This window comes from Chelonia mydas, chromosome 2, assembly GCF_015237465.2.
Source record: "Chelonia mydas isolate rCheMyd1 chromosome 2, rCheMyd1.pri.v2, whole genome shotgun sequence".
NCBI lineage: Eukaryota > Metazoa > Chordata > Testudines > Cheloniidae > Chelonia > Chelonia mydas.
Genome location: NC_057850.1, coordinates 209,850,349 through 209,873,661, shown reverse-complemented (window position 1 = coordinate 209,873,661; position 23,313 = coordinate 209,850,349). Strand labels below are relative to the sequence as shown.

General features: G+C 42.2%; 1 protein-coding gene across 3 annotated transcripts in view; it reads right to left on the bottom strand.

The window, feature by feature from the left end:
* The window catches only part of VWDE (von Willebrand factor D and EGF domains), a 73,621-nt gene extending 51,641 nt beyond the window's left edge, over positions 1–21,980 (bottom strand). For 2 of the 3 annotated variants that reach the window (XM_043541139.1, XM_043541140.1), the window contains exons 1-3: positions 21,313–21,980; positions 11,455–11,639; positions 4,192–4,423 (exon numbers count right to left, since the gene is read on the bottom strand). In XM_043541139.1, the coding sequence (XP_043397074.1) occupies positions 4,192–4,423; positions 11,455–11,639; positions 21,313–21,394 (499 nt within the window). In that variant the 5' untranslated portion in view covers positions 21,395–21,980. The remainder of the gene's footprint in view (positions 1–4,191; positions 4,424–11,454; positions 11,640–21,312) is intronic. The other variant, XM_037891559.2, reaches the window with a different exon arrangement.
* Between the last annotated feature and the right edge of the window lie 1,333 nt (positions 21,981–23,313).

Here is a 23,313-nt window from a genome sequence, read left to right as displayed (position 1 = left end):
AATAATTAAGAAAGGGATAGATAATAGGACAGAAAATATCATGTTGCCTCTATATAAATCCATGGTACGACCACATCTTGAATACTGTGTGCAGATATGGTCGCCCACCTCAAAAAAGATATATTGGAATTGGAAAAGGTTCAGAAAAGGGCAACAAAAATGATTAGGGGTATGGAACAGCTTCCGTATGAGGAGAGATTAATAAGGGTGGGACTTTTAAGCTTGGAAAAGAGACAGCTAAGGGGATATATGATTGAGGTCTATAAAATCATGACTGGTGTAGAGAAAGTGGATAAGGAAGTGTTGTTTACTACTTTTCATAACACAAGAACTAGGAGTCACCAAATGAAATTAATAGGCACCAAATGAAATTAATAGGTTTAAAACAAATAAAGGAAGTATTTCTTCACACAATGCACAGTCAACCTGTGGAACTCCTTGCCAGAGGATGTTGTGAAGGCCAAGACCATAACTCGGTTCAAAAAAGAACTAGATAAATTCATGGAGGATAGGTCCACCAATGGCTATTAGCCAAGATGGGCAAGAATAGTGTTCCTAGCCTCTGTTTGCCAGAAGCTGGGAATGAGTGACAGGGGATGGATCACTTGATGATTACCTGTTCTGCTCATTCCCTCTGGGGCACCTGGCATTGGCCACTGTCAGAAAACAGGATACTGGGCTAGATGGACCTTTGGTCTGACCCAGTATGGCCGTTCTTATGTTCTTATGAAAATATGACAAAATTCAGTCCATGTCTACACAAGAGAGCACAGTGGCACAAGCGTACCGATGCAGCTGCACCGCTGTAAGATCTCCCATTTAGCCACTCTATAGTGATGGGAGAGAGCTCTCCCATCGATGTAATTAAACCACCCCCAACAAGCAGCAGTAGCTATGTCAGCGGGAAACGCTCTTCCGCTGACATAGCACTGTCCACACTGGCTCTTCCGTCGGTGTACCTTACAGCACTTAGGGTGTTTTTTCACACCTCTGTGCAGCATAATTTATATGACAAAAGTGCTAGTGTTGACATAGCCCCAGTAAAGCTGCAGAAAGAAGTTCTTGGCTTCAAAACGTGCTTCAGGCTCAGAGCACCCATGCAGCTACCCTTTGCCAGGTACTGCTGTTACTCTCCTATATCAGATTAATAGTGGGAGTTTGAGGCCCATGAAATCCACTGACCAGATCTCTAACTGGTGTCTCACACCCTCTCTCTCCTTTTTTTAATAGAAGAAACTTTTCTGTTAGCAGAGTCATCAGATGTAAATGGAACTTTTCTAATCTATTACGTCATGTCATGAAGTACACTCTCTACTAGGTGCCTTCTCCTGACGGCTTGGAAATTAGCTCCTTCCAGATCCAACCTCACCTTCCGTTGTTTGCCAGCAGCACCTCTCTCCCTCTCTCTGACTCGGGTGCTCCCTCTTCATAGCTTGCCCCTCCAACAAAGTCACTATGTGTTTTCCCCCATACAGGTTTGGGGCGGGGGGAACCATCCCAAAGGACAAACCATCCCAGGCAGTCTCCAAATCCACTGCCCTCAGTGGCTGTCAGGGGAACCCAGACCTGTCCTCTACTCCTGGTTCCAGCTTAGGGACCTGCTAATCAGCAGCCAATATCTGCAAGATCTCACCTTGCTGCCATTTCGCTAAAGCCTTTTCCTACTCTGCCTCTCTCAAGCTTCTGCTTCATCACACTTCTGGGTAACCCTTCCTTCATGGCCTGTGTCAAAGTTTGACTCAGACTCACAATTTATCAGACCACTCTGTTTTATTAGCAAAGCTGCTCTGCTAATACATTTAGAAGTGAGCCCCCCGAGTGGGGCTTGTGTCTCTTAATTTATACAGCTTGCTGGAGAACAAGTTACAGAGAAGTTACAGACAAAAGAAGAAAAAGATTTTAGTCACCACCCTTCGAGATCCCTGAGACCAGTCACGTATCTTCAATTACCTGCCACCCTTAACAATCTCCTTTAACAGCTTCCAGTTAACTTAACTAATTGCCCTTCACACCTTCCATTCTGATGCCTGCTTCTTAGATGTGCTGGCTCTATCTTAATTGCTTCTCCATTCAAAAGCTAACTGTCCCGACGTGTGCTCCCTCAGATACTTTGTAACATGTTTTGGCATGCCCTCTCATATACAATGTATCCAGCATGTCCCCTTATACAATGTTATACTTCCACACCTGGATACCCAGGGTTCCTATTCTCCCCCTAGGTTTCCTTCCTTCCATCACCTATGTCCAGAGAATGGCTATAGACTCCCTCACTGCAGCCCTTTTCTGCTGCCATCTTCTTGGCTTTATACTAGGCTCATCTGTTCCTTTTCTGCTGGGCTCCATCAGCAATCCAGGGTTACTTAGGCCATCTAATTTCCCTCAGTTGTGACCTATACACTTAACTGGCCCCTTCTCAGCCTCATTAACCCTTCCTAGGCTAGTGTGGTGTGAATACCGCATCACAAGGTGTTTATAAAATAATGTGATTTAGTGCATTAGCAGATCTGTATTAATTAAAATAATATATAAGGCAGTGGTTCTCAGCCTGTGACCTGCATGCGGCCCAATTAACAGACAGCTGCAGCCCAGCTGTGTGCAAAACAAATTTCAAAATTTGCCACTCTGGTCTGGCAGGGGGCGGGGCTGGCATCTTGCAGCCTGCACCAGCGCTCCTGCCAGCAGGGGGCTGGTGGGTGCCGCAGTGGGGCAGAGGACTAGAGAGTGGGTCTGTGGGTAGGTTTGTGTGTGTGCGGGCTCTGGGAACTAGGGGTTTGCCCCAGGTTTTAGGTGGGGCTCTGCTCCTGGCCCCGCTTCTCGTGTGCTGACTGCCGGCCCCGCTGGGCACTCCGCTCGTGGCTCGGTGCTGGGGATCCCGGCTGCTACCCAGCCTTGCAGAGCGGGGTCCAGTTCCAGCTCCTGCCCGGCCCCACACAGCAGGATTTGGGGTCCGGCTGCCTGGCCTGTACCAAGGGCTCTACTCCTGGCCCCGCTCTAAAGAGGAGCTCTGGGCATAGGGGACTGTGGGTGGTCTTTAGGGTGGGGGGGGGTGTGGTTCTCAATCTGCGGCTCACAATTAACAGGTTGAGAACCACTGCTATAAGGTAAAATATCTGTACATTTCCATGCATGATAGAGTAGACTACTCTGATTTGCTACTAATGCAGTACATTAGCACAAATTCCTAAATTCTAAGAGTTTGATTGGTGAGATTTTTCCCTAGTTATCCAAAATCACTTGAATCAGAGTTTTTGTGAAGATGACATTAAAGACCAAATCTTCAAAGTGGCCTTAACCCAGCCTTTAAATTTGCATCTGCAAAAAGACTGTATAAAATTGATAGTACAAATATAGGTCTCAATTTAAGCACATGCTTAAGTGTTTTCCTGAATCAGGACCAGGGGCGGCTCTACCAATTTTGCCACCCCAAGCAGTTGCCGCCAAATTGCCACCGCCGCAACAGCAGTGGAGCTGCCACCGAATTGGCGCCGCGGGACACGGACTGACACCCCATTCTGAATGCCGCCCCAAGCATCTGCTTGGAAAGCTGGTGCCTGGAGCCGGCCCTGATCAGAACCCTCTAGCCCATGTGATGGGGCGCTGTACCGGCAAAGGGATCTGTGCTAGAAAATCTAATTGCAGAATAAGGATCCTAGCAGACATTTGATCATTTGGGACTAGCTGCAATTCCCTTGGGAACACCAGGTGGTCTTTACAGGCACTCTACAAAGATATTTTTCCAGTTCTTTTACACCCCATTTATACAAATACATTTGTTATTTGTTCGTGTTTCCAACTTTAATTTTTTTTTTAATAAAATGTGCATACTCTTCAGAAAGAAAAGTTTAGTTATAGCAAGACAAAAAAGGTATTTTACTAGTGGATCAAACCACTAATAACTGATATATGCAAAGTTGAATTTCTTGTATTTTTAAATACCCAATAACTCAACAAAATATATTCATACATATAATTTTATCTCACCATGATATCTCAACAAATTATTGATCTACACTATCAATACTACAAGTAAAGGCTACGGGAAAAAGTCTAAATGTATGTTTTCACTCAATATGATGCCAAATCAAGCAAGGAACAACACATTAAAATAATGAATGCTATATCAAAAAAATGAGTAAGAGATATTTACTAACACACACAGATTTTGTAGAATGATAGGATGTGCTTCCTCACCTTCTGCACAATACCCCATACATCCTTGGGTGGGCTGTAGCAAATAAACAAAGAATTCTCCACAGTTCCTCACACTGACAGGGATTCGGAAAAGGCAGCAGTCTTTTGTAGTGCTGAAGAAAAACTGCCACGTTGCACAAGCTGTTAATTGTTTGATCTCACCAGGTAGAGGCATGGATTCTGACTCCATCAGAGATAACCAGACAGGGGCTTGCGTTCCACAGTGATTCATCTTTAGCACGAAAAAAAGCAGTTTAAAATAGTTAATACAGTACCAAGCTGCTCTAGTGTTTAATGCAAGGTTCATATGCTTTTAACTATTTTACTGCACCAGCTTTTAGTAAATGGGGAATTCACCTCCACATGGGAAATGTGTGTGGTGTTTTTTCATAGTTGAATGCAAATACACAATATACACAAATATTGGGCAAGTCACTTAATCACTCTGTCCCTCAGTTCCCCATCTTTAAAATGGGGGTAATAGTGCTTCCCTACCTCACAGCAGTCTTGTTAGGACAAATTCATTACTGTTAAGAGACACTCTTATATTACGGTGATGAGCGCCATAGAGAAGCCTATATATATATTTTAAGCCCTGCTGTATTTTATCTAACTAATGATTCTACTGGGCATAAATTACTTTTCTCACCTGTGGGCCCACACAGGTTTCACTTTTGACAGTCCTACTGCTTAATATACATGTAAGGCTGTTAGGGCAGATTGTGAGATGCTGTGGGCTGTCATACCACACATATGAAGAAGAACCCCTGTGTTCTACATCTGCTCATCAAAAGCAGATGATGTAATTCCTGTGATGTGCAAATGTTTGAGTGATATAGGGACCCATATGCAAGGGGCTGGTTCAGGCTAAAACTGGCTATCAAACAGAGGACATGCTAGTTGAATGAAGAAAGAATTTTGAAGAATTTTTTTGAAGAATTTTTAAGGTCAGCTCTGCCATTGACCTATTGTGATAACTGGGCATACCAATTTACCCTTATTGTGAGTTCAACTGCAAAAAGTGAGTGTAAGTTAATAAGTTATTGTAATAACCTAGAACAACAAATACTGATGGGAAAAGGTGCAAAAGCAAGACAGAAAGGCCTACTGATATAACTCAGGGACTGTGTTAACATCATGTTAACATCATGCTTGGTAAACAAGAGAAGTGGGGAACCAGAAATCAGTGAACCAAAACTGGTGTGGCTGAAACTAGGCCTGACTGCACAAAATAAGGAGTAGATGAGCTATTCCACCCACCAGTCCCTTTTGGGTTCCTTAAAGAAAGAGACTTTGAGAGAAAAACTGGCTACTGGAAAGAGCTTCACTAGCCCCACTTTCTTCATCTTAATCCTGAGTAATGCCTGACAAGACCAGGCCAGAGAGAGGGAGCCAGAGGAAATCTTCAACTTCGCTGGCTCCAGATAAACTCCAACCACCACCTGAGATGCAAGACTTTGTCCCTCCCCTCACCCCCATGTGTCCTTTTCTTTCCCTACCTTATTTTGTCTCTTTCCCCTCTCTCTCCTTTTTCCTTCTGTATTACAAGAGTCTGGCTTAGCTGGGCAAGATTGCATATTCTAAACCACTGCCATAAGTCTGTGACCAAGAAGGCAGCTAAAAGCAGTGCTCTACGCAGCCTGATACTGGTACAAGTTTGCCAGATCTCGGAGTGGCTGATATGACCACGTACTGTGCTGTGCTTTTTTCAACAGTGAGGTTATAAGTGAGAGTCAACATAAGAGACAGAAGCTACCTTTTTTATCTTTACAGTTCTTTCCTCTCCCCCTTTTGAGTCTGTTTGTCTTGTTTCGTCATCTTCAGAAATGGGATTGTTAACAAGATCAACAACTCCAGCCCATCTCAACCAAATTTCTTCTCTTTTCCTCAGAAGGACAATTATTACCACATTTGCTACCAGCTAAGACTGTCAAACCAGGGGGGTTTCCATTCTAAAAACTCTCTCCAGGTAAAGGGAAGGGGAACAAAATATATAGCTAAGAATAAAGTCTTATTTAATACTGTACATTTCAAGTTCTTTAACTATTTTTCCTTTGGTTTTGTATCTTTAATAAAAGGTTAGAAGGAATGTGTTTGGCATGGTAATAAGCAGACGGAGGTCTCTGTAAGCCAAACATCAAACCTTGTTTAATACTGTTTAGTGTTAGACAGTGACTGGGTTATGTTAACACCTTTAGCCCATATATTCCATCTAAATTAATACAACAGATCTGCTGTGTGATCTTGTGCAAGACACTTCACCTCTTTGTGCCTGTTTTTTCTTCCACCACTTTGCCTACCTTGTCTATTTATGTTGCGAGCTTGGTAGAGCAGTGATTATCTCTCATTATATGTTTGCACAGTACCTAGAACAATGGGCTCCAATCTCATTTGGGATCTTTAGAGTCTAATGTCATACAAATAATAAAAATAGCAACACAAAAATTAAAATGGATAAAAGCAGACAGACAGTATTTTTAAATAATTTGTGAAATACCATCTGTCACATCTCACCACAGAATGGAATTTTTCTGGGAAAATTAGTAAAAAAAAAAAAAAAAAAAATCACACACACAAACCAGTGTAGTTGCAGTGTGATTCACAGCTTAACAAAGATATTAGTCATGGGCATTGCCATGAGAACAAATCTGAAAGTTATGGAGATGGTTCTAATCCACTAAAGCATGAGACTCCAAATCTTCCCAATCACACGAGAGCAGCGGTTCTCAAACTGTGGGTTGGGACCCCAAAGTGGGTCACGACCCCATTTTAATGGGGTCACCAGGGCTGTCATTAAACTTGCTGGGGTCTGGGTCTGAAGCCCGAGCCCCAACCGTCCAGGGCCGAAGCCCAAGGCCCACTGTCCGGGGCTGAAGCCCAAGCATGAGCCCCACTGCCCAGGGCTGAAGCTGAAGCCCGAGGGCTTCAGCCCTGGGTGTCAGGACTCAGGTTACCGGCCTCCCACCTGGGGCTGAACCCCTTGGGCTTTGGCTTTGCTCCCCCCCTCCCACCTGAGGTGGCGGGGCTCAGGCGGGCTCAGGCTTTGGTCCCCCCCTTCTGGGGTCATGTAGTTATTTTTGTTTTCAGAAGGGGATTGCAGTGCAATGAAGTTAGAGAACCCCTGCACTAGAGCAAAAGAAACTGGAGCATGAGAGTAGCCTAAGCTCTTTGGGGCAGGGATCAACTTTCTGTTCTGTGTTGTACAGCACCTAGCACAAGAGGCCCTGGTCTATGACTAGGGCTCCTAGGCGCTATGGCAATGCAAATAATAAATAATTGCAATAATAATAAAGGTAATGGTTCTGAGTTTACCAGACTAAGCACTCATGTTAAAAGGTCCCCTCTCTATATATGGTGTTCTACTGAAAGACATCTGAGAAGAAACACCTTGAGGACATAGGTATATTATTCTCTTTCTCCAGAACATTTATTTTATAATTAAAATGGAAAACCACCTTGCTGCTAAAGAGTTAGTGCAGTGATGTTAAAACCAGCACTTGGAAAAAACTCACATGAAGATCATGGACCTGAAATTCTGAGCTTTGTATGACCTTTGGAGAAGTCTCAGTCTGGTCTTCTCCAGCAGGATCTGGGATCACCTTTTACCTCAGATGACTTCCTGATAGAGTGAACTGTGATGGCCTACAAAGAATTTGTTCTTATACAGACACACTAAGCCTACCACAGAAGATAATGATCGCAGAAGGAAGTTTTATCTCTTGAATCTAGGAGGTCATAAGCCCAACATTAACCTACCAGGTGAACAGAGTCCTTTGAGATGAGATTTTGTTTTGAAGAAAGTCTGGAACAGAGCGTTTGGCAGAGTTTGAATCTCTGGCAAAGAGTTCATTGTAGCTCATATTAAAAGTTTTCTAATAGTCAGAGGGACTCAAAATGAAAGGAATTTTCAAAACAAACTTTCATTTTTTTACTTGAGTTGTTTTATTTTGGCCCATGAGATTAGATATATATATATATAGATGTGTTTTTGCCAGTAAGTGTAGAAAAAACAGTTTACAAATGACATGTACTGCTTAGGTAAAGAGCCAGGTTTTTTTCAATCTATCAGTTATGTTCTGACACTCTCTATATTGCATTGTATATGTTTTTAAAATGTGTTTTTTAAAAAGAATTAAATATTTGGGTTTAAATTTTCAAATTGGCCTCTGCAAATATACAAAAATAATGGGTGAATACCTGTTTGCTTGCACAACTATGGCAGTTAGACGTGCAATTACCCAGTCAACGTACTATCACGGGGTTGGAGAGAATTTGGGCCCAACTTCATCTGTGCCTGGTTTACCCCACACATCATGGGAGTGACAGTCCATAAAGCAAGTGACTGGCAGCTAGGCTAGCTAAGAGATAAACTACAGCCCGTGCTGTGCGTGGAAAGGGAGCTGGCAGGAACAACAGTGTGGTGGGAGGTACTCCAGGAACTAGAGAAAGACCAGTGACGGCTTCCTGTGGGAATCCAATGTGGAGTGCTAGGAGGAAAACTATGTGCTGGGGAGGCTCCTCCATAACCAATGGGGATTCCCTATGGGGAACAGGTGCTGGAACTAGGTCTGCTGGGGCACCCCCTGGCTTGAAGTGGTTTCCATCATACATAGGGTTTACAAATTGGTTCAGTGGCTCTCAGCACCCCCATTATACAAATTGTTCCACCAACCCTGCTATGGGGAGGAGGTGGGGAAGGAGCCTAGGTAAGTCTTGGCAGAAGGTGACAGAGAACAGGCTAAGAGCCTGGTTACAGAAGGATCCTAGGGAGGAGAAATTGTTGCATAGGTATCTTAATGCCAGACTGGGTAAGTGACCCTATTATACATACTGAAGGTTATTTTTTAGAAATATTTTATTATGGAGATGCTGGCTGTGGCTTCACAGTTAAGCTTGAGTTCCAGTTTGAACTTAGAGCAGGATTCAACTGCTTTGTAACATATGAAAAGTAAAGTACATCCTCCCCTAAACTTACACTTGTAAAAACAGAATACATGTACAGAGAATTTACCAGTAATTGATTAGTTTGTATTAAAACTAATCTTAAGATGTGTCCTTTAAGAAATTTACCTTCTGTGTCTTTTCCTTGTTCTGAATGATCTTGTTAATGGAATAATGTAGAAACTTCAAACATTTTACATGGTTAAAATTAACTGAAATGTCGTGCACAAGTTATATCTGAAGAAATTAGGCTCCTGGGGTATGGCTACACAGCAGTTAAACACCCATGGCTGGCTTGGGTCAGCTGACTCAGGCTTGCAGGGTTCAGGCTGTGGGACTATAAAATTGCAGGGTAGACATTCAGGCTCAGATGGAGTCTGGGCTTTGGGGCTCTCCCCAGTCGTGGGGTCCCAGAACTCGGGCTCCAGCACAAGCCCAAATGTCTACACTGCAATTTTACAGCCCCGCAGCCTGAGCCCCGTGAGCCCAAATCAGCTGACATGGGGCAGCTATGGGTGTTTAATTGCTGTGTAGACATACCCTTAGTGACCATTTTTTATAATCACTGACTACATGGGCTACAGACAGGGTAAGGTCAACAGCTCAGAAAAGTCTTAAGTGGGGCCATTGTGATAGCACCACTCCTCCTCCATAGCTAATTTGCAGGTAACAATTCTATTGGTTATAATGAGTTAGTGATAAAAGGAACACTGGACAAATATGTCAAGAGTTCTCAATGGTAGATGACTTGGCTCATCTTTCACTGTTCTTTACAGATTCTGTCAGTGATTCTCAAACTCATTTCACTGTGATTCCCTTCTGACAACAAAAATTACTATGAGACCCCTGGAAGGGGGAACAAAGCCTGACCCCAACTGAGCCCCGCCGCCCTGGGTGGAGGAAGCCAAACCCAAAGCCCGAGACAAACCGCCCTGGGCGGGGGGGGGCCAAAGTCGAAGCCCGAGGGCTTCAGCCCCGGGTGGCGGGCCTGTAACCTGAGCCGCGCCATCCAGGGATGAAGCCCTTGGGCTTTGGCTTCCGCCCTGGGAGGTGGGGCTCGGGCTTCAGCTTCAGCCCCAGCCCCAGGCCATAGTAAGTCTAATGTCAGACCTGGTGACCCCATTAAAATGGCGTCCTGACCCACTTTGGGTCCTGACCCACTGTTTTAAACCATAGTTGTATACTAGCTTGGGCATCAGGGCTTGAAAAGCCTCCCATGACACTGCTGCTCTGGCTCCGCTCTGCACCAAGGCAGCACCGCAGCGGGATCTGAGGCATGAGCACAGGAGTCCAGAGACATCAGGCTCTGAAATGAGCTTTCCCTGCCCTTCCTTTCATATAACATCGGTCTCTGTAACACAGTCGTCTATACTAATAAATCAATAGCAAATGAAGAGTCAGAATCACTGCTACACTTCAGCTGCTTTGTGCTGCTCTTAAAACACAGAGCTATAAATCCCTTTTAATCAGCCAGTGTGCAATGGCTCTTTTATTCTGCATTGGTGTACTGGTGAAGTTTTAAAGTTGATCCCACATATTTTCAGATCATTAGAAGAAATATCACATAGTAGCATTCTCTTTTCTTGTTTACTATGTCAGTTTTAATTAAAAAAAGACCATGGAAATTCCAAGACAAAACTCTTTTAAAATGGAGTTAAGATTGAGAGTATCTGTCAGTAATTTAAGTATAAAAACATTACAGAGATATTGTAATAATCCCAAAAACAAGCACTGCAAACCTAGGAAATCCAGAGTTAAGGATGACTCTTGTATCTGATGTGATTTTAGGGGTCAGAGGCAAACTAATCTTAGCTCTTTCTCATTTACCTTTATCGGATCAACATTTTATGACTAATATCTTCTCCTAAAGTGTACATTTTAAAATTAGCTCACTAAGAGGGGAATCAAGGGGCTAAAATCATGTATACTGCTTTGAACATTTTTAAGTAAACCACTAGCCTTACATTTGTGTTTTAAAACCTTAATATCCCTAAACAGACTAGCATCAAGAAAGCCCACCTAGTAGTGGCTGTAAATTTCAGCTGGTTAAATGCTAAAAAATGAATTTAATTTGCTCTTCCTGCTGTTCTGTTTTTGAGCAGAGGTACACTAATGATGTGATGTCCCTGTAATTGTGAGTCTCCTACTCTAGCCTGCTTGGCGCTGTACAAGCTTTCAGCTAGCTAGATTGTGACTTCACCTTTCTGTCCTACTAATAAGTATTCTTAATTATTTTCCTATTGATAGGTACCTATCCTATTATGAAAATTTTAAGAAAAATCATGTGTTAAATCTGAAATACAAAATGCGGTGCACCAATACCTCCACACACTTGGTTGGCATCTCAGCTGGCTTATCAAATATTAGAAAGCGGTACCATCCTGGTGTTAGTGAATGGTCACATATGAGATCTTGAATAGCTGATTGCTGTAGTTGTGATGAATCAAAATCAACGCTCCGGTAAGGACTTTGAAGGATCTGATGTCCACCAGGGTAACATTCAAGAGCTGTGGAAACAAATATAAGATAATATTTAAGATATAATCTGTCTGTCAAACAAATATTATTATAGAAGGTTTTAAATCCTCTTAACTAGAAAACATGAAAATGCTACAATATTGCTAGCCAAATTTTATTGCACTTGGGGCCTGATCTGTTGGTTTTTGGGTTGGCAAAAAAGAGGAACAATTAAACATGAAGATATGAAGAAATCTTTATGTGTGAAGGATGGGAACAGTGTGGTGACTAACCCTAAAGAGGTATGGAAAGAACATTTTCAAAGGCTGTTAAATGAGAAGAGAGAGTTGCTAGTGAATGTAACCCTGACAAGTATGGGGAAGTCTCAAAAGGTACTGATCTCTGTAGAGACAGAAACACTGAATAAGATGAAGAATGGTAAAGCAACTGGTGAAGATAAGTCTTGATATGATCAAGACAGTTGGAGATATTGGAGTAAAGTAGCTTCAAAGATTACTATATGTTTGCTGGGATCAAGATAGGATACCAGATGGCTTGAGAATGGAATTGATTATGCCTCTTTGCAAGAGTAAGGGAGATACAAACACCAATCGGGGCATCACTCTGTTAAGTCAGTCTCTGAAAGTCACTGAGAGAGCTCTGGAGGCATGGTTAAGGTGCAATGTAGAGTAAAATATAGGAGAGGAGCAATAAGGCCTTAGGAAGGGATGACAGATGCAATATTTGCAATGAAACAGAAGTTTGAAAGAATGATAAATGAAGAGTGTAACTGCTACATAGCATATATTGATGTTGAGAAAGCATATGATTTGGTTCAATGGGAGCAGGTGTAGGGACTATTGAAATGGATGGGAGGGAGGTGTCATGAAGTGGAGAGAAGCTGTACTGAGGGTCAACAGCTAAGGTGCTAACAACATAGGGAATTTCGGAAAATTCTGAGATGACAGTGGTATTGAGACAAGGCAGTGTGCGATGTCCACTTCTCTTTATCCTAGTTATGGAGTTAATTAGTAGGAGAACCAAGCCTGTGGAGACATAGAGAAAATTGATGTATGCTGTTGTTCTGGGCCTTTTGGCTGACAGCAAAGAGGAATTGATAAATATGGTATCAGAGCAGACATCTGTGTTTGAAGACCATGGTTTGAAGGTAAACACACAGAAAACTGAAGTTATGCAAGTAGGGAAGTTGGAAGAAGAGCTGTTGATTGAAGTTTCCAGACACAAGTTGAATCAAAAGAAAGAACTGTGTACTTGGGAAGTACATTTAATGCCATCAGGGAGAGATTTGGAGAACTGAAAAGAAGAATCCAGTGTGAATGGATGAAAGCAAAAAACGTAACAGGAGTACTGAGGGATCAGTACCAAACTGAAAGGAAAAATGTATGCTGTGTGTATTCCAAACTGCTCTACGGTTTGGAAACAGTGGGTCTTATGGAGATGGAAGAAAAGAAGATATAGGTTGCTGAAAATAATATACTGAAGAGAATGTCAGGCAAGCGGAGGGTATATGGAGTGTGCATGGAAGAAATTAGAGGGAAGATGAACTTGGAGCTCTCAATGATAGATAGGCTGGCAAGCGCATGTCTGAGGTAGGGTGGTCATTTGATAAGAATGGAAAAAGAACAATCAGCAAAGAAAGCATGGGAGGAAGAGAACAGCAAGAAAGGATGTGGAAGGCCAAGAATAAAACAGAAAGACACTGTCAAGAAATATTTGAAGAGAAAAGGACTGAAACTCCAAGAGGAATTGTGGGCAACTCCAACGCAGTGAAAAGAGGAAAAGGAGTTGAGAAGTGAAGTGTGGCCTGATCTATACCCCATAAAAGTCAGTGGGACTATTTCCATTATCTTCAACGGGCTTTGGATCAGGCCCCAAAACTCTGATCTTGTTAGTGCCAAATTAAGTTATATTTGTCAAATACAGTAAGGGTCTGTTTTCACTACAAAATGAATCATGTGTTAGCACAATTCTTTGCCATGATTAATGGTATCTGTGTTATAATGGCTGTTTTCTTATCTTTGTGGACAGCAAACATGATCTGATAACTATGTTAGTCTTTAAGCCTAGCTCAAAGAATTATGGAGGTCATGGTTATGTAAATACTGCAAAAAGCACTTTTGCTCAAGGTGTTAACTTCATAATTCATTTGTTGTACATGAAACCTTTTAATCTAAAATAGGAGAAGGTGGTCAAGAATATAATAGGAAAGTCAAAATCATACTCCTAAAGGACTAAGGACTCTCCAAAGGTCCCTTGCACTCAATCTATCTCTTCACAGTGTGGTCAACTGAAACTGACATATGACAGCAGAAACCCATACATGACGAGCAAGATTACTCCTAATTGCACAAGAACACCATATATGTGCAGGAAGTTACCACAAACGGGTGTGGAAATGGGTAGACATTTAGTTACATACACAAAAGGCTATCTGACTCACACAATGAATTGTAGCAAGTGTAATTACAACTATGGATGCACAGGCATGGATATATTTTTGCACATCTAAGTGATGTTCTAGCCTCAGAGTCTTAAAACTGCAGTTACTAAAGCCAACAAGAGGCACTCCACCAACAAAATGTGAAGGAAATTTTAACCATAGCTTTTAAAAAGGTGGAAACGTTTCCAGGAAATAAACCAATAAAAGCTTTGAGCTTCTGATCTTGAGACATTGGGATGGCTTTGCTGATCTGTTAAAAGTAAGAAGGTTCTTGTTGATGGAATTTCTACAGATAAAACCATATATAATAAATCTGTGAATGGCTGCTCTTTCTTAAGAAAGGAAGCTAGATTGTGAAAATACCTAAACTTTAAAAATATTAAAACTATATTGCTTATTAAAAATACCAGATTGATACTGCCAGCAATAGATAGTCTCTCTCTACACAGAAGAGGTAAAGAATAATCTTTAGGAGTGAAAGGATGGTGCAGACTGCCTTTTGTGAAACTACTAAAAAAGGCACCAGTTGGTGCCAATTGTTAAGGTGTTTCTTCATATATGGACTCATACATTTAATCTTAACACTCACCATACTAGAACCATAAGTCAAGTAGAACTATAAACCAAGCAAATGGAGTGGAGCTGATCTGATATTTGAATACTAGCAGTGTGAACCACAACTGTTTCTTCAATTTTTGTATCTTTATGTGTTGAATCTTTATTTGCAAGTTGTATGATGCAATTAGCTCATATTGTGATAGATAGATAGATAGATAGATAGATAGATAGATAGATAGATATATTTTATGTGAGATATATAGGATAAAAGAATGTATCCATTTAATTCATTGTGGCATTGGTAATAAAAAATATCACTGTTCTGATAAACTATCATATCACTGTTCTGATAAACGTACTTGTGAGTAAGCTTCCCAAATCACATAATCCTCTCTTTCTAATGCAGAAGATGTCCTAGTGGAACAAAAGATCTCATCTCTTTCAAGCAGAATATAAGGATCCTGCAGTCTTCCAAAGACTGGTTATTTAATCTGTTATGCCTTTAGGCAACTCAAGCACATACCAATAGCTTTATCTTCCACCATCTAAGTGCAGATGGAAGTGGATGTGATGGACTATGTCACTACTGTGTTTTTTTGCACTGCTTGCAATACCCTGTAGGCTATTCATGTCCATACAGGATGACCTTACTGAGAATTTATCCTTCATCGGAATTTGAGGGAAACCCTTGTGAGAATCAAAGGTCAGTCATGTCTATTGTTCAAATGTTCTCTAAACAGGCTTCAACGTAAGTAGCTCATGAACCATAATCAGAATTTTCATTCTGTCTTCTATCTTTTATATGTTTCTTCTGCCTACACAATGTGGCAGTGCCTTCAGTGGTTCCCTTTCTGTAATTGAATCTCTTCTCTAACAATTAGTACTAATTATTTTCTCCATGACTAAGTATAATGTTTGAGTCAAATTACACATCAGACAAACCTTTCATTTTACTGAAATCTTAATTTGATATGCAGATATCATACTGATTATGCATATCACTTCTACCTCTTGGCATAGTGTCAGAGTAATTATAAACTTTTTCCTATCAAAAGGTCACAGGATCATTAATCCTAAAATAAAGATCAGATAATAATGGATATTTTTACTTAGTTCACAGCATTATTCATATGGTTTGTGAATGTGATCCAGCTATTCATATACACAACTTTTTGCTGTCTTTGGAGATATGCTAACTTTTCCGTATCTCTCATTTTGAAATATTATGTTGCATGTTATAACATCTGGTTGCATTCTGGTCCCACTCTGCAATACAGCTGCAAATGACTGTCATGATCAGGGATATTAACTAACTGTTCTTTGTGTGTGCAATGTTTGCGTTGTATAACTGGATACTCTAGGAAACTAGCATATACAATTTTTTGTTTTTAAATTGCACATTGCGAACAACTGTCTTCTGTATTCACTATGCCTGAAATTCACCTTTGCAGCAGGCTGACACAAGGCTTATGCATTAAAAACTAGGGCTGGTTGAAATATTTCAATAAAAATTCTTTTAATGGAAAATTGGGTTTTTCAATTAAACAGATTTGTTGGTGAAAAGAGCTTTCTGATGAAAATGTTAAGTTTTTATTGAAAAAAATGGGCTGAAAGCTGGAAAATTGGGGGAGGGGGGAGCTTGGCTCAAAGTTTTCCATTTTTCAATGAAAAGTCAAAATTTTCAGTGGGAATTTTTTTTCTGGTCAGCTCTACTAAAGATCCACTTAAGACTTCTACATATGGCTTACACAGTCATGCATAGCCTAGTGTTGAACCTTTGCCTAGGAATTAGTTTCACTCTAAAGACTTTTAAAAGTAATGGTGAGACTTTCAAACGTGCTCAGCCCATACAACCTTAATTCTGCCCCCTTCTGCTCATGCATTATGGAACCTCAGCTAATTATATAATCACATCTTTTTTTTATTCCACAGGACTCCTGTCTAATTCAGTACACAGGATGGATGGCGCTCATCGAATGGATATTTATTCAATAGTTGGCTGTTTTTTATCCTCATTATTCAATGTGTGGTTTCAAAACTTATTTACTTCACGTCATCCAAACCCTGCACTGAATATAGACTTATTCATTGCCTCATGGAATTTTCTATGTCAATGAGCTCCGTAGAAACAATAGCAGTAATTGCATGGGCAACTTCACTTCTGGTATTTTCTGTCTTTGAGTGGCAGAGAGTCCTGTGGCATCTTATAGACTAACAGACATATTGGAGCATAAGCTTTCGTGGGTGAATACCCACTTTGTCAGATAAGCTTATGCTGCAATAGGTCTGTTAGTCTATAAGGTGCCACAGGACTCTTTGCCGCTTTTACAGATCCAGACTAAAATGGCTACCCCTCTGTCTTTGAGTGTCTGACTTTGCAACATTAACATTCTTTTAACAGAGGTATTGGTGTCTTTTGTATATAATTTCCTACATTTTTCAAAAAGAAAACTGAAAAAACAGAAATTCCATCATGGATCACGAGCAGGGTTGGAACCTTTAAAGACACAGCACAGACCTCTGCCACCGGAACTTGCAAATCAACTGATAACAATAATAGGCTGTATTCTCTATGTGGAACAGTCACTAGAAAATAGGGTGACCATATTTCCCAAAGAGAAAAACCAGCCCCTTGACTGAGGGCCCCCCCACCACATGCTGTTGCCCAGGTGCTGGAACCCTGCGGGAGTCCCATCAGGAGGTTGTTACCTAGGTGCTGGAACACTGTGGATGGGCCCCCACATGCTGGAACACTGCTTCTCCCACTCCAGCCCTGCCTCCCCCCTGCTGGGGGCTGGCACCTCCGCTCATCCCTTCTGCACTGCACCCCACTTTTTTGACAAAAGTGGGCATTTGTCCTGTTTGCTCTTGTCAACTGATCAAGTCAGCAAGGACAAACGGGACAAATGCCTCCTTTTGGAAAAGAAGTCGGGACAGCCAGGACAGGGCTTAAAAGTGGGACTGTCCCAGCCAAAACAGGATGTAAGGTCACCCTACTAGAAGGGGACTAAACCCACACTTTGCCAGTTAGGTTCACAGCTATCTGTTGATGGTATTGTCAGGCCTGCAGAACCTGAAATTGAACTGAGGATTCTTGAAGGGCATATTCTCTACAAATGAGACTCTTCTGCTGCTCCTCCCACCAGCCACCTAACCTGCTCCTGTCTTCACTCCCACATTCTTCTCCTTACCTCTGCATCTGTTTCAGGCTGCTTCCCCTTAGTTCTCACTTTCTGCATAAGTCCTAACAGGGGAGCACTGAGAGCACAGGAGAGAGTTTCTTTGCTCCCAATTCCAGTGCCTGGCACCACAGTGCCCCTAGCTGCCAGGAGGTGCAATGAAAGTCCCTTGTTAAAACATGCTCGGTATGGCTGGTACAGAGTTCTGAAGGGGTGGACCATGCTCAGTACAGACAGAAAATTTGGAGAATTTTGCTGCCCAGAAACTAACAAAACTCTCAACTGAGCATGTGCAAACAGTAATTTTCAAAGGCTTATAACTCAGTCAAATTTTGATGGATTCTGACAAGGACAGAAAAAATCACTTTGAGACAGCAAGGTGACACTCCTTCCTTGCCTTCCATGCCAAACTTCAACTGCCTGCTCCAAATCACGGCAACACTAGAGAGACTCAATTAAACAGTTATAAATATTTTTAACGTGGGCCAAACATTTTCCTTTAATCTTGTTCTCAGAAATAGATTAACCTTTTTGCTGAAACTTTCCAAAAAAGTTCTGCCTGAGGCCAACACCTGGCAAATTTCAACCCCAAAAGTTAAAACTGGCAAAGTTATAAGCAACTGAAAACAAGGTCTGATAATGGAAAGTTGTCAGGCAACCTGAACTATAGGCAGCGCTACCAGCACTGCCTATCATGGGGCATATGTAGGAAATGTTTTAATATACAAATGTGCAAATATATATAGATATTAAAAACAAATTATGACGTGCCATTGGAGGAACCTATTTGCGATAGTCATAAAATGACACTCCAGGAAAATAAGAAGTAATCTCAAGAGCTTAATTTGCAATATAATAAAATACGCCATTATGTGAAAACCATCTTTTCCTGACAGAGTGCAGTACAATCAGATACATCAAAAGATTCACCTTTGTTCTCTCTCTCTCTTTTGGGGGGAAGAGGGAGGGACATTTAAAAAATCTTACCATGTTTAGTAAGACTAAGTAATAGAAAGTTTACATTTTAACTATTTGGTTTTAAGATAATTAAAGAAATCTTACAGTTAAATTATAAAACTGCACAGTAGAGTAACATCACAGACTTGACTTAAATTTAAAATAAAGAAATCCAAAATTTGGATTGGGAATCTAATTCTCTCTCATAGATGCAAAACAGAAATAATTCAGTTAAAATCACTGGAGCTACACTGGTGTAATTTACAAAATTACAAAAAAACCAATGTCAGGAAAATCGGCTCTTTTTGAGAGAAACTCAAACTCTCCTATTTTGTCTAGGTACTATAGCACATATTTTCTGATGAAAAACAGTACAGTGAGACTCATGGGAAAATATGCAAATATTTGTTAGAATTTGAGTTTCTCTTTCATATTCCATGGGCATTTCCCCAAACACCTGCACGCTTTCCCATGCATCCACACCACTATTTAATAGAAGGTTCTGAGCTTCAAGGAAGATTCAGTCTCATTGTTTCTCAGTTCTAATATTTATTCTAACATTTTCTTCAGGAATGCTATGCTTCCTGTGCCAAGGCTTACTCATTATAGGCTCGATCCTGCAAGGTGCTGAGCACTCTGGCACTGATCCAGGAAAGTGCTTACAACTGTGCTTGACTTTAAGAACAAGTAGTCGCGTTGGCTATCCTAATGTCTGCGATATATAAAATAGAACTGTTACAGAGCCTTTATCCATCGCAGCACTGTTAGGCAATGGAGATGAAATAATACATATTTCCATAAAATCACTCTTTCAAAAAACTAGAAGTGAGATATATAAAAATAGCTACTGCTCTAGTTTTAATTATGAATTAAATTGTTACAGATGTTAGAACTCTTGCAGCCTATCATGTTGACAATTTGAGCTTTTAACATTCTTAAATATTTATATAAGACACTTAAAAATGTGTAAACATGTTAACATAATACAGTGTAATGGTTCAGCATATAACATACTATTCTATCAATTCTTTATGTGGATTTTCCCCCCAAAAATACTACAATAAGAAATGTTTAAGACATCTTATAACTCACAACAATCCTTAATTCTTGGTTTTGCAGAGGTCTCAGGTCAGGGTGTGACAATACATACCACATGTGCTGCAATAGTTAAGGATAATAGGACATGTTTAAGAAAAGAGTGGAGAGAAGTTAAGAATGTTAAACGATTTTAAATTATGTATTTCCTTTCTAGATGTTGATTGTAATAGCAACATAATACTGAAAAAGAATTTTTCAGAATTTCTCTAGTTCATTAAATTTCCCTCTTCCAGTAAAGTTAGTTATATATAATTACCAGACTGGAAAGTGAATATAAATTTAAGTGGAAACAAAGGAGAAGAGGAGGGACACTACTGACGGCAATCTTCATGATTTGGAGTGCATGGCTCCCGCTGGAGACTGGTAAAACAGTATTTTTACTAAGGGTCTGATTCAAAGCCTGCTGAAGTAATGGGAGGCTTTATATCAAAATCAATTGGCACTGGATCAGGCTCTTAATGTATATATGTGCTTGAAAAAACTATGGCTAACGGGTCAATTAGGCTCTGCCTACACTACAGTGGCACAGCTGTACCGCTGCAGCTCCGCCGTTGTAAGATCTCCCGTGTAGCCGATCTATGCCAGCGGGAAAGAGCTCTCCCGCCGGCATAATTAAACCACAAGCAGCAGTATCTATGTTAGAGGGAGAGCATCTCCCACCAACACAGCGCTGTCCACACTGGCGCTTTGGTTGGTGAAACTTTTGTTAGTCGGGGTGTGTTTTTTCACACCTCTGACAGACAAAAGTTTTACTGACAAAAGTGCTAGTATGGACAAAGCCTTGGGCATTATTGTAGTCAGAAAATCTATTTGAGTTAAACAGTATTTTCCCCAACACCTTGGTCAGCTTTATTTCAATAGTCAGTGCTTACGCTGCCAGGATAAGCACTGACTATTGCAGAGCAGTTCATTTCCCAGCATTGGAGACATAACACCCTCGCCCCAAGGAAGAAGAGGAGCAAGTACCTGCCATCCCTGAACCTGCTGAACAAAGCGGAAGCTGGGTGTTCCTGGCAAAACCTGGCGTTCAGAGAATTGGCAGAAGTCATGGGGAAGTTGAAAATTTCTGGACAAATTATCAAGTAAAGGGAGGGAGAAGACTAAGCAATTGCTTAGGGCCCTGTGCAGCTCAAGGACCTTCTCCCTCCTCCCCCCCCCCCGCTTTTTTATGTGTGAGGGGAGCAAAATGTTCCTGCTTAGGGCCCCCAGTGGGCTATCACCCCCTCTGAGCAAACAGCTAATGGTACAAGGGATTTAAAAGAACTGGGGAAGCAGCGGGGTGGAGAGTTCCCACCTGAGTGGCCCAAGTCTGGGGGGCGTCAAGGTGGGTCATCGTCCCCTTAAAGCTGGTCCCAGTCTGTCCATGATTTTGGAGTCTTTGCTTCAGGGATAGCTCCAAGGCTGCTCCCAACCGCCCCCCCCCCCCGCCCCCGCACTCGCTACATCCAGCACCCCCGCGCCACCCCTTACCTTGCTGGCAGGGCGCTGCCTTCAGGCCCAGCAGCACCAGCCCAAGCCAGAGGGGCCAGGCTCGCAGCGCCGGGAGTTGCATTGCCCAGAAGGCGGCTACCCTCAGAGGGGTGCTGGGGGCTTCCTCCCTTCAGTCCCCCGCAGCCTCCTGCCCCGGCGCTCAGCAGAGCAGCCTGGCGCCGCTATAACTCTGTGCCTGCGCCTGGAGGGGCGGGGGCTGCTGGCGCTAAGGTGCCTCCACAAGGCAAAGGCACCGCGAGCCAGCCCGGTCCCGGGACGGCCTCACGCGCCCGCTCCGGCTCCCGGGAAGCAGCAGCCGCCGGAGCTGGCGCGAAGCGGAGCAAGGAGGGGAGCGCGGGGAAGGAGCTGCGGCCGGCAGGGGCTGTGGGGCGCGCTCTCCCGGCGGTCTCTGCTGCTGCTTGCCAGCTTCTCGGCTGACGCGTGGCCTCAGGACACAGGCACTTGTGACGCCGGGGAGCGCCCGGTGCCTGCCGCCGAGCCGCGCTGGGAGCTGTCCGCTCTGGCGTGCCTTCGTTCCCCAGCGCTGCAGCTGGCTTGTGAAATCCGCGAGCTGCGTGGGACACTCCCCAGTTTTGGTTGGTGGGATTCTGTGTTTTCCATCCGACCTTTCCCCTGCCCTGCATTTCAGTTCGGCCAGGGTGTCCGCAGACCGATAAAATGGGTCCTCCACTTCGCTCCCCACCCTGGGGCTCCCGGTTTCACAGAAGTGGGCCCCCGTTTTTGAATATGTAATGAAATGCAAAAAAAGCCAGTTTCAGCTAGCTTTATTGTTAGATTTTGAACACTTCTCTAAAACGCCAGAACGTACAACAGCAAAAGACCCAAACACTGGAGTAACTTTCATAAGCTGCAGTGTTCGAGTTCATTATCTTAGCATAAGAGTTAAAGCATCTCTTTAGGGTGACAGATTTTCAAAGAAGGCTGCAAAGCTCCCATATTTGCAAATGCCTTGTAAGTTATTTGTGTCCATGCACAAATTATCCATTCTGCACAGGCATTTAAGTGTTTTTGCTGGCAAATGCACGAGCACAGCAAGTACATACACTTTTGCAGAATTTCCCTGTTGCCCTCCCCTTTGCAAAGGAAGCCCTAAAATAAATAAATGGCACTGAGACCTGTAAGTCTGGAAGTGTGATCACTGTATACACAGGACACCTAAAACTTAAACAACATATTCCATTCTACTAAACTTCTGCAAATAAAACTATTATTCTACAGAGACTGTTGTAAGGCAGGCACTGAGGTCTGCTGGGGCTCTGCAGAGAGGTGCTATTTGACCCTAGTGAAATTCTGTATTCAACATTCTGAAATAGTGGAGCAAGAAAACCTTTAAGTGTTAGTGTTAACCTTTAAGCCAGTGTTAGACTCCAGGAGCCCAGGGCAGAAAATGAAGCCAGAACCCCGCCATGCAAGGCTGAAGCCGAAGCCAAAGTCCAAGCAACTTGGGCCCACTGTGGCTCCTGCCCTGCTTGCTACCCACTAGCGCTGGCCCCGGTTTTTAATCTACTGGATATGTAGAAAAACAGTTGCCATGCTACAGGTGACCTGTGGAGTTTTTATAGCATGTTGGAGGGGCCTCAGAAGGAAAAAGGTTGACAACCCTTACTCTAAGGGATTTTAGAGCAGAATTGGGATCTTTGGTTCTAGATCACATTTCAGTATACAGCACCAGATCAATATGAACTGAGAATGCTCATTCGTTATATGCATTTATTTATTGAATTCATTCTATGGCTAATTTTACACCATCATAAGAGGTTAAATTTGCTAATGTAGATTCCACTGGCTTTGCTAAAAATTGTAAGGCTTTTGAGTGGCATTTGTTTTTCAAAATGCTTTTAAAATTTTCACAGAGGATTTTTAACACTACCTTGTAAATGTACTCCATGTTGACACTGTTTAACTTTTATAAATAATGACATCTTTAGTGTATTTTGGCTCCTAATTCTCTTTCATGTTTGACCTGTTGTATATACTGAA